The sequence below is a fragment of the Orcinus orca genome, chromosome 3 (genome assembly GCF_937001465.1).
Source record: "Orcinus orca chromosome 3, mOrcOrc1.1, whole genome shotgun sequence".
Classification (NCBI taxonomy): domain Eukaryota; kingdom Metazoa; phylum Chordata; class Mammalia; order Artiodactyla; family Delphinidae; genus Orcinus; species Orcinus orca.
The window spans coordinates 150,924,079-150,938,161 of NC_064561.1; the positions used below are offsets into that span (position 1 = coordinate 150,924,079).

Sequence of the window (14,083 nt, forward strand, 5' to 3'; positions counted from 1 at the left end):
GATAGCAATAGGATGGAAAGAATTAGAAAAGCCAGTATAGATAGGCAAAACAATTCTGAAACAATTTTTCTTTCAAAATATATTTTCAAAATTAAGTTATAAGTTGTTCGCTACATAGTGAAGTACTAAAAATCAAGCATGCTAAAGGAGGGCTTTTGACATTGAGGTGAGAGATACAGCCAAGTCATTTATTTATTCAGACATTAAGCTATCATTTGCCACTTTCTGCCTGAAACATAAACTCAGTGAGTTCAGGGACTTGTGCTCTATCTTCCCTCTCTAGGAGAGAGCACATAATAGACACTCAATAAATACTTATGAAATAAGTAAATGAATGATTATAATGAGTCCTTATTATGTCTTAGGCACTGTGAGAGGCATGACTGGGTATCAAATATCACCATCACTGTCCACATAATGCTTTAAGGCTAACTAGGGAATTAGAAACACACTACAAGACAGCTATAAACAAACTGTAATGAGTGTTCAGAAAAAGGAAAAATTACTTCTGCTTATGAATAATGACAGAAGTTGCAAAGATGAATTAGAATGGAAAGTGTTTTTACAGGTGAAAGCATGAAAGTGTATTCCATGTGGAGTTAATAGCATGAGCAAAGGCGTGGTGGTTGCAAGAAGCATAAGGATGAACTATAGTTTATAGTTTATAAAGCTTCCATTCTGTTCAATAAACTTTAAATTCTCACTTGACTTAAGCTTCATAGCACCTTCCGTTTTCCTACCCCTCAGGAGGGAATAATCATTCTTCATGCTTCAGTTAAGGAAATCAAAAACACATAGTAGTTAACTGGGGAAACCTGAATTTGAATCCAGGCCTTCAGATTCCATAGCTTATGATTCCGACCACTAGATTGTATTTAGTGAGTATTAATTAGCTTATTTTGGACTTGTATATAAGATGTAGACGTAGAGGAAGAGAGAGGGGTACAACCAAAATCTCTGCAGGGTTAAAATGGTGGAGGGAAGTGGAAGTTGTCACTTTTTTCTACTTTGAATTTAAGTGTAAAAAGCATTTTTATATGCTTAAAATACAATAATTCCATCTTATGATGGAATATCTGGGTAGAGGTTGCAGAGAATGATCAGAAAGCATTGATTATTAGTAGTTAGTTTTTACAAAGATTCTTTATTCCCCTTTTGTATGTGTTTTCTTTAAGTTTGACTCTATAAATACATATTTATGAACACCATGTTTTTTAATGATTTGGCCGAGTTGTTTTAAACAGAGCTCCTCTTTAAAAATATTATTCAGCTGAAATGTGTTCTAAAGTTTTCTGAGCTGTAAGAATCCTTGTTTTTCGGAACATAATTCAACATCAATTTAATATAAAAAATAAAAAGTATATAAAAAATAAAAGTATATATCTCCAACAATTGAGAAATATTATGAACTAATGAAAGAAAACACGTAGTAAAGAGCCATGTATTTCTGAGTGGAGGAGGATATGAAGTAAGGAAATGTTCCAAATAAATAGCATGTTTATAAACTGTGTATAATTTCATTTTGATAAACAGCTGAGGATTACATGAGTAAGTTTTAATAGGAGCAGGAAACCACTGCAATAAGTCATTCTCCTCTTTCCATTTATGCTTAAAAATTTTTTAAGGATAAGTTTTTTTAAGTTTTTCTCAACAGCACAATTAAAAATCATTAGTATTTTTTCATCTCTGTTGTAATGATAAAAATGTTGACCCATACCTTGAATTCTCTGAATAGAGTAAAACAACTAAATATTTTCATTCCTCCTCCTGCTATTGCCAGCAGCTATATGTTAAGAAATAATCATAAAGGAAACAGAAAGGTAGAATAATAGTGTGATGGTTAATTTTATGTGTCAACTTGGCTAGGCTATGATACCCAGTAGTTTTGTCAAACACTAGTCTAGATGTTGCTGTGAGGGTATTTGTGGATGTGATTAGCATATGTAATTATGTGACTTTGAATAAAGCAGATATTACTTTCTATAATGTGGGTGGGTCTCATCCAATCAGTTGAAGGTCTTAAGAGCAGAGGCTGAGGTTTCCCGAAGAAGAATTTTGTTTCAAGGCTGCAACACAGAAATCCTACCTGAGTTCCCAGCCTGCTGGCCTGCCTTTCAGATTTGCCTGCTCTCATGATTATATGAGCCAATTCCTTAAAATAAATCTCTCTATATGTCTATATTTATATCCATATTACTGTGTCTCTGGGAAACCCTGACTAATACAGTGGGCAAACTAAAGCCCATAGAAATTATATGATTTTTCTAATATCATTTAGTAAATGATGACCAAGCTATAATAGAAAGACAGGGAAACTGGGTCATAAATTGCCTTAAAATATTGATTATAATTCTGGGAAAGAAATTCATAAACTATCCACTTTCAGCACCGTCCTTTTTAGTGGCTCGCATGCAGAGAAATGTAAAGTTTCATGAAAAACCACTACAGTAAAAAATCTGAAGTTCAAAGCAGATAAAACAGGGGAGGGATTGTTTGTTTGCTTTACCAAAAGATAAAGGGTACTATTCTTTAGAGAGGCATATTTCCTCAACATTTAAGGTGGTTTCATTTTTTAAAAATGCTTTGTAAACTTTCAGGGACACATAGGTTCAATACAATTGAATAGGGCATGTTTTTAAAGCGCATCTTACTAAAAAACAAAATCCCAAGATTCAATAATTATTTCATTCTCTTGAAAATGAATATTTTATAAAGATAGAAGTGACAAAGAGAGGGAAATACACATTTTTATCTTAATAAACATAGGTCTCACATTTTGTCTGATGCTTTGCTGATAACAAAGCTCTTTCATTACACTCTTTTCTGGAAGCTTCACCACAAATCTCTGAGTTACTCTCACCATTTTATGATGGAGACAACCAGGGCTGACAGAGACTAGAAGACTTGCCTAAATGACTCAGAGACAGAGCAGCCAGTTCCCAGATCTGAGCTCTCCTCATTGCCCTGCAATGATGCCCACAGAGCACCAGCATTAGCCAGAGGGTGGTGTTTGTAGGTCTCTTGACCAGCAATCCTATAGTGAGCTGAATTCTCACCCTAATCAAAAGGATATGTGGGGCATCCGTGGTGGCGTGGTGGTCGGGAGTCCGCCTGCCGATGTAGTGGACACGGGTTCGTGCCCCGGTCCGGGAGGATCCCGCATGCCGCGGAGCGGCTGGGCCCGTGAGCCATGGCCGCTGAGCCTGTGCGTCCGGAGCCTGTGCTCCGCAATGGGAGAGGCCACGGCAGTTAGAGGCCCGCGTACTACAAAAAAAAAAAAAAAAAAAAAAAGGATATGTGAGTTCTACTGTGCTAACAGAAATATTAAGATTTACCTTGGGAAAAAAATCCCAGTACATCCTTTCTCATTCTTAAAGATAACCCTACCATGTTCTTTTGCAATTATGAATTGATTCTATGGGAGAACAGAAAATTTGATCACATGGATAAGGTATTCTCTCTCCTCTCTCCACCTTTCCCACAGTGCTCCCTATTTGGAGTGAATATTCTTTGAGTTCTGCATCCTTGTACAATAAGCAGGCTTTAGCTGTGGTTGTTTTTAAAAAATGCTATATGGTTTACTGAATTGAAAAAAAATATCCCCACATTTTACAGCTCTCTCTCCTACCTTGGTTTTCATTTTCCCAACTTAACAGCATTTACTTTAGGAAAAGGATTTTACATCACTGGCGCAAAGAACAGAGGCACCTTTATTGCATCTACATTCACTGGACTGCAAAGACCCCGCACATTTTCAGTCCGTTGCTTATCATTCCTATTCAGGCCATCCCTGGACTCATCACATTTGTGAGATTTGATTTTTCTCCTCTTTCTCATCTGAGAGCAGGTGGACCAAGACAGTTCTTTGGAGGCTCGACAAGTGATTTCTCTTGAGAGAGGCACACCTCTCTAGTCTGCCAAGGAATGAAAATTCAGACAATCACATAGATCATTTTGAATGCTGCCAAATAAATTCCACCAAATGCTACTGGCAATAATTACAACATGTCACTGGGAAATGTGGTGATTTTCTTCTAGCATCAGGCTTCAGCCTTGTCCTGAGTGCCACGAAAATGACACAGAGAGGACATAAACAGCTTTCTCCATAGATATAGCATACATTTCTCATAATCAGGGAAATGAAGGGGTTGATGTGCTTCTTTACCTTGAAATGTCTAGAACAGGGTGCCAGGGATTAAGTAGGAACCACCTGGAACTTACTGTTCTTTGCTGACAGCACACTTGTCAACTACTCCAAAAATTAGGCAAAGTGGTGAAGAAAGACCACCATTTTGTTATAAGCAGGGCTCTGGGCCCCGACTGAGGAAAGAAAATAACCTGTTGTAGCTTACAAAAAGAAAAGCTCTTCTGTAAGAATGGAAAGTCCTGAAAGCCAGTATGAGAGTCAGCTCCCCAGGAGGTGATAGCATCCCAAAGTCTACTAGGATTTTAGGGTCAGCCACAAGATTGTCTTTTATACAAGCAGGGCTAGGAAGTCTCATCAGAGGACCGAGCAAGGTCATGGGCAAAGCAGCTGTGTGACCCAAGTTAAAAAAAGAAAAAGGAAAAAAAAAATAGTAAGAAGCCAAGGAACGCTGCAGAAATGGCGAGAAAAGACAGAGACGCATAGGAGGGATAAGACAGGAGGAGGGAGTCGGGGAGGGCGGGGAGAGAGGAGAAAGCTGAGCGCGGACGTCAGGAACAAAAGCTCCAGCGGAGTCTGGCGGAGGCACTAAGGGAGCATGGGGTGTTTTGAATAATTATTAAAATTAGCATGTGTCTGCGCCATCCTGTGGGTGTGGCGCGCAGCGGAGTGTAAACTCTAGCGGGGCTGGAGCAAACATTCGATTAGCGGCAGCAGCCTGCCAGCCTGCCCGAGGAGCGTGAGGACCAGCGCGCGGCACAGCGACCGCACGATGGCCTCGTCTCAAGGGAAGAACGAGCTGAAATTCGCCGACTGGATGGCCACTCTGCCCGAGAGCATCCACAGCATCCCCCTCACCAATTTAGCCATCCCAGGTAGGCGCGCTGAGGCTGCCGACGGGGCGCTCGGCGTCCGCTCCACCTGCCCCGCCCTGCTTTATCTGCCACGAAGTGGTAACTTGCCACGATGCCCGCGGGAGGGAAACTCGTCTCCAGGGGTGGGTCTCGGCCAGGAGAGTGCGTGCCTGGGAGCCTCCGGGCTCCTGGCGTTTTCCAAACGTCTGGGGACCGCGGCGCGGGGAGTCAAGGTGACTGATTTCCCATGGGTTTTTGAAGCAGGTTGTGTGAGAAGGCTGGGGCAGGGGAAAGGCTTGGCTCCAGGACGGCCCCTCGTGGCCCCCTGCCACGTTTTCCCCGAAGACTTGGGGCTGGGGGCGATTTCTGGGGCTGTGGGGTGATAGTGACCGGCGAGAGCGAGCTGCTGTCCTAAGGGCTCGGCTCCGGCCCGTGGACCTTCCACTCCATCCCTGTCACGGAATCAAGCGGATCTGGTGGATTTCTCTGTTAGAACCTTACCCGAGTCATTAATATTCGTCCCTAGTCTCCTTTAAAGAGACAAAGCGCTTCCCGAAGAGTGATGAAAGTTCAGGGACCCGCGGCGGCGGCGTGATCGCTGCCCTTGACCGGGAGCTGAAGGGGGAGAGGAGAGGAGGCAGCAGTTTCCTGATCTGCGTGGACCTAGAGGGCCTGGCCGGGTGGCCGCCGTCTGGATTTTGGTCCAAGGGCTGTTAGCAGCCTACAGCGCGCGGGTCAGGAAAGCAAACCCTCGTGGACCGTGCATTTGTTGTTCGGGACAGAAGCTGGGCAGGGGAACCTGCGTGAGCTGCGATGGAGGGGTGGGATTAATAGGCAAATCTTAGGGAAAAGATGATTGCGGTGGTGTCCGGACAGGCTAGCAGGACAGAAGCCTGGGCAAAGCGAGGAAGAGACTGGAGGCATCCAGAGGCTTCAGCATAGCGCGCACAACTGGGACCAGAGGACGAGGCAGGTTATTGGGACGGGAGCGCAGCAGACCCTAGTTCGGATGTGCAGGAGGGAGGGTCGTTTCAGGACGGTGTACCACGGTGACAGCTGGGGACACAGCCATACTTCGTTGACTTTTCGCTTGGGCTGAGGGTGCAGATGCCTGACCCTTCCAGGACTCAGCTTAGAGGGCAAAATACCCTGCCCCAGGCTGTGCCGTGTTATCAAGTTCAACCTTCTGGTCTGCCTTCTCTAGATCTGCCCTATCCGGCGCCCCCTCTCAGCCACTGGGGGAAATCATACTTTAAAAAAAAAAAAAAAAAAAAAGAGGAAAAGATGGGTTTTCTTGAAAATCCCAAGAGTCTTTAACCAGTAGCCCTGGAATTGATCAGTAACTCAAATCAATGGTCGTTCATCAAGTGGATGTTTGGCAGTTATGATAGGCACAGGCTACACTCTGAGAGCCAACCCTGGAAGGGAAGGGTTCTTCTACTTTTGTCCTTCTTCAAGAGGTAGCTTCCCAAGAGCCCAGGTGTCTCCAAGGAAAAGAACAAGACAGCTTCTCCACTCTGCACTTACCCTGCTCCCTGGGTGAGCCTGGGGATCGCTCTTTTGAAGGAGACCATAGAAAGCACAGAACTTTGTTGGCAAAATTCCACTCTCACTTCCACAGGCATTCCTATCCTCTTTTCTTCCTTCCTTTTTATTTTTTGGTTTTTAGAAGGTTACTTTTACATGGTCTCACCTGAGAATTTATGTTCACATAAAAGGTAAGAAGGGCAAGGACCCTGTTGCCAGCCTCCTGATAGGTGACTCTCCAGAGACACAGGGAGGTTAAAAGCGCAAGTTCACATTGCAAGTTCTGAGGGATGGTGTGATACCATGTCTGAATCTAACTTACTTTTTTATAATACTTCACTTTTCAAAGCCCTAGCATGTAACCCAGATCACATAATCCTTCCCCACACCTTGTGAAGCAGTCGATGCTGATAAGTATTAACTCCATTTCACAGATGTGAAAATTGCACCTCAGTGAAGGGAAATGACCTGCAATCAGTTCAGTGATATAACCCTTAAAATGGTCCTTAGGAAAAAATCTCCTAGGAATTTTGGAGGGAAATCTTTGGGGTTGTATCTGGATGATTCAGCAACAACAAGTACTAATCAGGGTGAGAGGACAAGGGAATAGACATTAGCAGGAACAGGATGAATTTTCTTTCCACAGGACAAAGTGAAAACCTGAGGTCAGAGGCTTTGATATTCTGATAGTCCTACAGCAGAGACATACTGATGATGGCATTGGATGCAGTGGGAATTTCCACTACTTTCCCGACTCCTCTTAGCTGTATACTCAAAGTGGATCCCCTGCAAAGCCTTCCATTCTCACCCTCAATACTTCTGAGAAAAAATAAACCCCTATTTCACCAATCTACACGCCTGAATTTCTCCATGATTCTGTAATGTACATTTGGCAGATCCGCACATATAAATCCAGGTTTAAAAATGGGCTTGATACCTTTCCGCATCACTCAACTTGTGAGAATTTTTGGAGGAAAAAAGACGTTCAAACTTCGATAGTCAGGGAAGACTAATTGGAGACTATTAAACACTAATGGAATAATTGCCTTAAAATCATGCTAATAGCTTCCTGGCTGCTGCTTGTTTACTTGGCCAGTTGCTACAGCTTGAATTAAGTAATTATCTCCACCATTTAAAACCACTCCTGATGTACCACACAAGTGTTTTTCTGTAGAAGGGAACGGCTGCTCGGTCATCCTCAAAGCTTCAGGTTTTCCTAGGTGGAGCAACTGGAGAGTGAAGAGCTGTCTAATTATGAAGCCATCCACCTGGGGCAGCTGATCTGGATCACCCAGAGCTAGTGCAAAGAACAATCTGCAGGTGTGTGATATTCCCCACCAGGTGTGCAGTTCTGGCATCTTTAAATGTTTCTCAAGTGTCTGCATCTTGATTGCTTTCATAACCAAATTTCTCAGCGGCTGTTTTGCATTGAAATGGCCTCATGATTCGGTATTGACTGGCCTAAGGAATTAAATTAGTAATCGGTATTAGTAGTTTTACTTTCACTTTATTTTTCAAAGGAATGGTAGTGTCGTAACACACTGACAGTTACTCGGATTTCGGTCTCATTTGTCTTTTCTTCCTATCTCTGATGACACCAAGCTAAGTTTTCATTCATACATGTTTGCTTAACAATATCCTGGCATTTTGGTTTATGAATAATGTGTCCTGTCACCACAAACAGTTGAGAGAGGATAAACAGGGATGGAAGCAGGGAGACAAAGTATAAAATTCAGGTGAGGTCTGATGAATTTCTGGCATCTTTGAAGCCGAGTTCTAACTCTATAATCGTAGTGCTGCCAGAACCATTGTAAAAAGATCCGTCATGGGAGCAAGCAAGCTATTGCTTGTAATTTATTGGTGATCTGGATCTATGATAGGGAGTCATTCTGTCCAAAATCTAAAAGATCAGGAAGGGTTTTTACTCCATGGGAGGTGTCCATTATGCATTTTCTGATATGTGATGAAAGTCTTCTTCACATAATACAGTAAATTGACCATGTAATAATGAAAGATTGGCTAAAATGTTGTGGGACTAGAATCTCAGAAAGAGTGTATGTTTCCTTGGTGTCAGAGTTGATTACTGAGTTGACCACCAGTTGGCCTTCGAGCTGGACCCGGGCAGAGTTTGCTTCCCCCATCCCCTGTCTTTGGAATGTACTTTCTGCCCACTGTTCACACAGTGGGAACCATTTTCAAGGATGCGGCCTTGAGAGAGCAATGTGTTACTGAGACCATCTGGACAGTGTAAGTGGCTGAACCTCTTTAAGGCCTCTATATAAACTTTTAAGATTCTGGCGGGTAGGTGCGGAGATCCGGTCATCTTGCAGCTGCCTTAAAACAAGCTTCTTAGGTAAGTTCCCTGCTTATTAAACTTACCACCTACCAATCTGGAAGTGATATGCCTTTCTTTGGTCTCTCCCTTGCCAGTTTTCAAATCAAAACTTGAACAGGAATTGTTAATTGTACTTTAGATAAGGAACACAGAAATGCTTTAGAAATCGATCACTGTTCTTGTAGATTTTGTACACTCTTCCAGAAAATGCTAACACCAATGAAAAAGAACCGTCTTACTTAGGGAAACTAGATGTTTATATAGCTCCAGTTTCTGTGTTCTTGTGTTGGCTTTTATTAGTTTTAAATTTCTTACCTCACAGTGATCTCTTCTTGTTGTTCCTGGAGCCAACTATCTTCCTTTTCCTTATAATTTACTATTTCTATTTTGATTGGGATGAGACAATCTACAGAGCAAATCTGGGACTGGGTCTAATTGTACAAGTTTCTTTTAAAACACAGGGCATTTTTTTTTCATCATTTTAGTTCTGATAGTGATATGGAAGTTAATTTTTCAAAGCAATCCAAAAACAACAAAATTGTTTAGAATGACTATCTTTCTTGTGTTGCCTTTCCAATTCCCAGTTTTGGTTTTGGTTTTGCTAAAAAGAAAAAAATTGAATATCTGGAACATAATTTATTGTACTGGGGCTCGCTCTTGATGAGTTGAACTGAATCACCAACTATTACTAATCAATATAAAATGATACTTCCGTCATTTTACAATTTACAAAGTGTTTTCTCATGAACACACATGCTTTTCACATGTTCTATCAATAGTCTCCTAAGGCCTTGCTACTCAACGTTGATCCAGGGACCAGCGGCATCAGCATACATGGGTGCTTGATAGAAATGCAGCATCTTGGACCCCAGCCCTCAGGCTGATTTAATCACAATCTGCATTTTAACAAGGTCCCCAGGTGATTTATATACCCATTTAGTTTGAGAAACACTGCTTAGGGTATCTCTAAGAGGAACCTTTCTGTAAGTGGCAGAACCAAATTTAAATATACATCTTTGACTAAGTTCTTTCTAATGGACCATGCAGTCTATCTGTGAGTGTTAAAATTTACAATCAGGCTTAGAGCCAGAGCCCCCATATCTGACTCAAGGCTAATGGCCCAGGTTGGAAACATTTCTGATAACTGACATTACAGTTCAATAAAATCACAATAAAAGTGATTTAATTGCTACCTAAGTGTGCAAATTAGGTCACTGTGATAAATGTAAAATCTTCCCCCTCATTTCCTTAAAGTCCTGATGCTCATTGATACCAGCCGTCAATAGCACTTAAAATCAGACCATCTGGTGATGCTACTGGTCACTAATGACAATTTAGGAGACACTCCATATTGGTTCTTGTCCATTTAATCCCACTTTTTTGTGCGTGTTACAGGACCAGCTACTTTTATTATATTTATAGGTCACAGATTTGTTCACCTTATCTATAAACTAAAACTTTTCAATATTGCTCTGAAGTAATAGTGGCATCATAAATGCAAACTGTAGTAATAATCAGCATCAGAAAGATCTCAAACACAAAGGTCAACAGTAACTTGAGTTTTGATGGAAAGAAGATCAATCTTCGTATTTGCAAACCATACCTCATTTATTTAAATCATGGTTTATATGGAATAGAAACATGCATAAATGTGGTTATAACTCACTTGCTTGAATTTTAGTTATTTTAGCATAATCAGTGCGCTAAAAGAGTTAAAATTTTAAAAAGAACCTTCAAGTTGTTAAAATAGATATGTTTATATGTTAAGGCTCACACACTTTACTCATATGAAGATTTCTCATATCATTACTTAGTTTCTTGTATCCTATTTAATTCCAACCCTACCTAATGAAAATAGAAAGAATGTTACAAAGAAGAGGAGTAAAACTGTTGAGTGACATACATCAGCAATAAAAATAGGAAATATTTATGAGGAAAGACTAATAAATGAGGACACAGGGACACAAAATGTAATGTTCCCTAAACTCTATCAGCCCCAAAGTAAAATCGGAGTCATGTTCATTGTCAGTTTTGACCGCTCTCAAGTACCTCCTTCATGGACTTCCAAATAGTTCTAGAGGGCTTCCCTGATGGCGCAGTGGTTAAGAATCAGCCTGCCAATGCAGGGGATACGGGTTTGAACCCTGGTCCGGGAAGATCCCACCTGCCGCGGAGCAACTAAGCCCGTGGGCCACAAATACTGAGCCTGCTCTTTAGAACGACTAATAAGCCCGCACACCACAACGACTGAAGCCCTTGTGCCTAGAGCCTGTGCTCCACAGCAAGAAAAGCCACTGCAATGAGAAACCCACGCACCGCAATAAAGAGTAGACCCGCTCACCGCAACTAGAGAAAGCCAGTGAGCAGCAATGAAGACGCAACGCGGCCATAAATAAATAAAATAATTTAAAAAACCCAAATAGTTCTAGAAATCTCTGGAAAAATTCTTAAATATGTTTTATAAACCGATTTTGTGGGCTAACACACGTAGTATCAGCGATTTTCCTTCTTTCCTGTTTTGGGGAAACCTATGGGGAGTTGTCATGTTTGCTGCTTTGACATGTAGAGGAACTGTACTTCCATAGTTTTATATCCAAAACACCACTGCTGCTGGCAGACCCACCAGGGCTTGTGCTAAGTCTGCAGAGGCCCAACACTGAGGATGTTAATGAGTAACAAGGACCTTGGATTCCACTATGGTCAAAGGCTCTCAGAACTGGGTTTCCCCCATTGTGGAAGGTGCTGATGCCAATTCTACTGCTTACGCTGTCACTGCTGAAGCCATGAGTGCCAACACTGCCAGATCCTTTCAATCCTTTTGCTTTTTGTATGGATGCCAACAAAAGAGCTCTTTGAATTTATGTTGATTCTTTTGGTGTTGCCACCTTGCCCTAGGACTCAGGTATGAGTTTATGAGGGCCGGGCAGAGGACAATAGGTTTTATTCTGTACTCTGCATCATTCTCAATGTTCATTCACTCTCTGCATGCACATGTGCATGTGCATGTGTATGTGTGCATGCCCATAGGTGTATCAACTTTCTCTTAAGATAACTTCTTTTCCAAGAAGCTTCTTGATATTTCCTATAAGTAGACCTCTGGTGCTACCTAATTAATCATTCCTCCAGACAGGTCCAGAGTAGGAACAGAAGCTGGGGTCCATACTGTTCCCAGTGAACAGCCTGGGACAATGTAAATAGAGCCAAATAATCTGATAGACCTAAGGTAGTTATTAACACCTTCATTGTTTTAAAGCACATTAATAGAGTAATTGATGTGTCCTGAGCCTTCAAGAGAAGGTTAAATCTCATACACACATATGCACACATTTTAACTATCGTTGGTTAAAGGGGTCAGCTCTGTTCATCTGGAAATTTTACCTATTACCACCAATGAGGTTTATCCATAACCATTACCCATGGGCACTCAAGGAACTTCTAGGTACAATCATGGAGTTTGTTATCCTCAAGAAGCTTATAGATTCTGTTAGTTCTCTTTCTCTGTGTAGGGTTAGGATCAGTCTCAGAAGATTGGGGACCAGAAAATTATAAAAATCATATATTCTAGAAGGCAGGGGAAAGTGAGAGAGAAAATTACCATGGTTCAAATGAAATTTGGCAACCAGAAGCTTTCTACAGCACCATATGCTTTTATTATGCTCTATTAAGAGAGGAAGATGGGTCAGAAGGAGACAGTTAAACATGCTTGAGAAGCTGCCAGGATTAGTCACCTCCGGAGATCAGGTACTGAAATGGATGGTCCATTGATTTGTTAGGTGTGCTCTTGTTATGTTCCTATATTTCATTATAGATCCTGGGAGTGGACAACTCTTACACCACTCTATCTTAAATGCCAGCTAATATTACGTTTCACATAGAAGAATTCTTCTTGTGAATTAATTTTTATGAAGCAGCCAAGTTTATCCTTGGTCAACATTATAAATGATGGTTGTGTTCCTTGATTCACTTGGAGAATTTTTCTTCATGAAGGTAAGTGGACTCTGATGAATGAATGACAATCTTAGTTGCCTTGTAGGCTTCCCTGGAGGTCCCCTCTGTCTTGTTGGCTGGTGAAGAGGAAGATGTACTTGAAGGGGTCTTCATGGGCAAATGGGAACCTATTTCAATACACAACTCTGACTATACTCCTCTGTTGCCATGTGGAGGAGGAGGAAGATGAGAAGAAGGAGGAACAGGGCTGTCTCAGCACAGAATTAGCCCTAAACACACTCCTGCCATGACCTGCTCTGGGCTTTTCTCAGGAAAAAAAAATTGGTCAAGGAGATATAAAGGTATCACCTTGAAAGTTGCTAGAAAGGAAGGCTGCAGAACTGTCACCCCTCATGTCCTCATTTCTCTTTGCATCAGTTCAAATTCCTTGGGTCTAGCATTAGAGTTTCACTCTTGAAAATGTCCTTAATTCTCATCTTACTCTTTCTTGTTCTGCTTACTTGGAAGAAACTCCAACTCAGTTAAACTCATTTTTCTACATTTTCCAATCCCAGAAAACTTCAGTGGCTAAATATTTTTGAAGAAAGAGTACACAGCCTGGATGGCTCCACTAACTAGACATTTTTGACCATGAATCTTACTGCACATCCTTAGTAATCTTACTGCATATCCCTAGTAATCCGACTGCATATCCCTAGTAAGTTCATTTTCCTATTCTCTGAGATAATAACTTCATACTCTTCTTGCTTCTCAAATCAATATATCCCTCCCACCTCACTCTAAACTTATGACCTCACCTCTTATTTTACAGGAAAAAATAGATGCAAACAGATAAGAACTTTCTCAGTTTCCCACAATTAACCCATCACCCCCCTGCATCTATTTCTGCATATTCTGTATTTTCTTTAGGTAAGAAGAAGTCATGACCTGATCCTACCTAAGTCTAGCTTCTCTACTCATGGTCTGGATCTCATTCACTCAAATCTCCTATGTTTGATCTCAAATTTATCCCCTCTCTTTCCTGCCACTACGGGATCATTTCAGTCGCTACACAAACATATATTACTATCAATATTACCTCTCTTAAAGAAATAAAAATTCCCCTTGACTCCACACCTGTGTCTCTATCCACTGCACTATTTCTCTGATATTTGTAAAAATATCCCCTCTGTCTTCAGGTTATTTCCTTTCCTCTGCCTACTGCATACTAATCTCATTATTTCCCTACCACTGCACTAAAATTGTTCTTATCTGGGTTGCCAATGATTTTTTTTT

The 14,083-nt window shown here is 41.4% G+C and overlaps 1 protein-coding gene across 1 annotated transcript in view; it reads left to right on the forward strand.

The window, feature by feature from the left end:
* Positions 1–4,719: 4,719 nt before the first annotated feature.
* Positions 4,720–14,083, forward strand: part of PLCXD3 (phosphatidylinositol specific phospholipase C X domain containing 3) — a 192,305-nt gene continuing 182,941 nt past the window's right edge. The window contains exon 1 of the mRNA XM_004265962.4: positions 4,720–5,019. Coding sequence (XP_004266010.1) covers positions 4,917–5,019 — 103 coding nt within the window. The 5' untranslated portion in view covers positions 4,720–4,916. The remainder of the gene's footprint in view (positions 5,020–14,083) is intronic.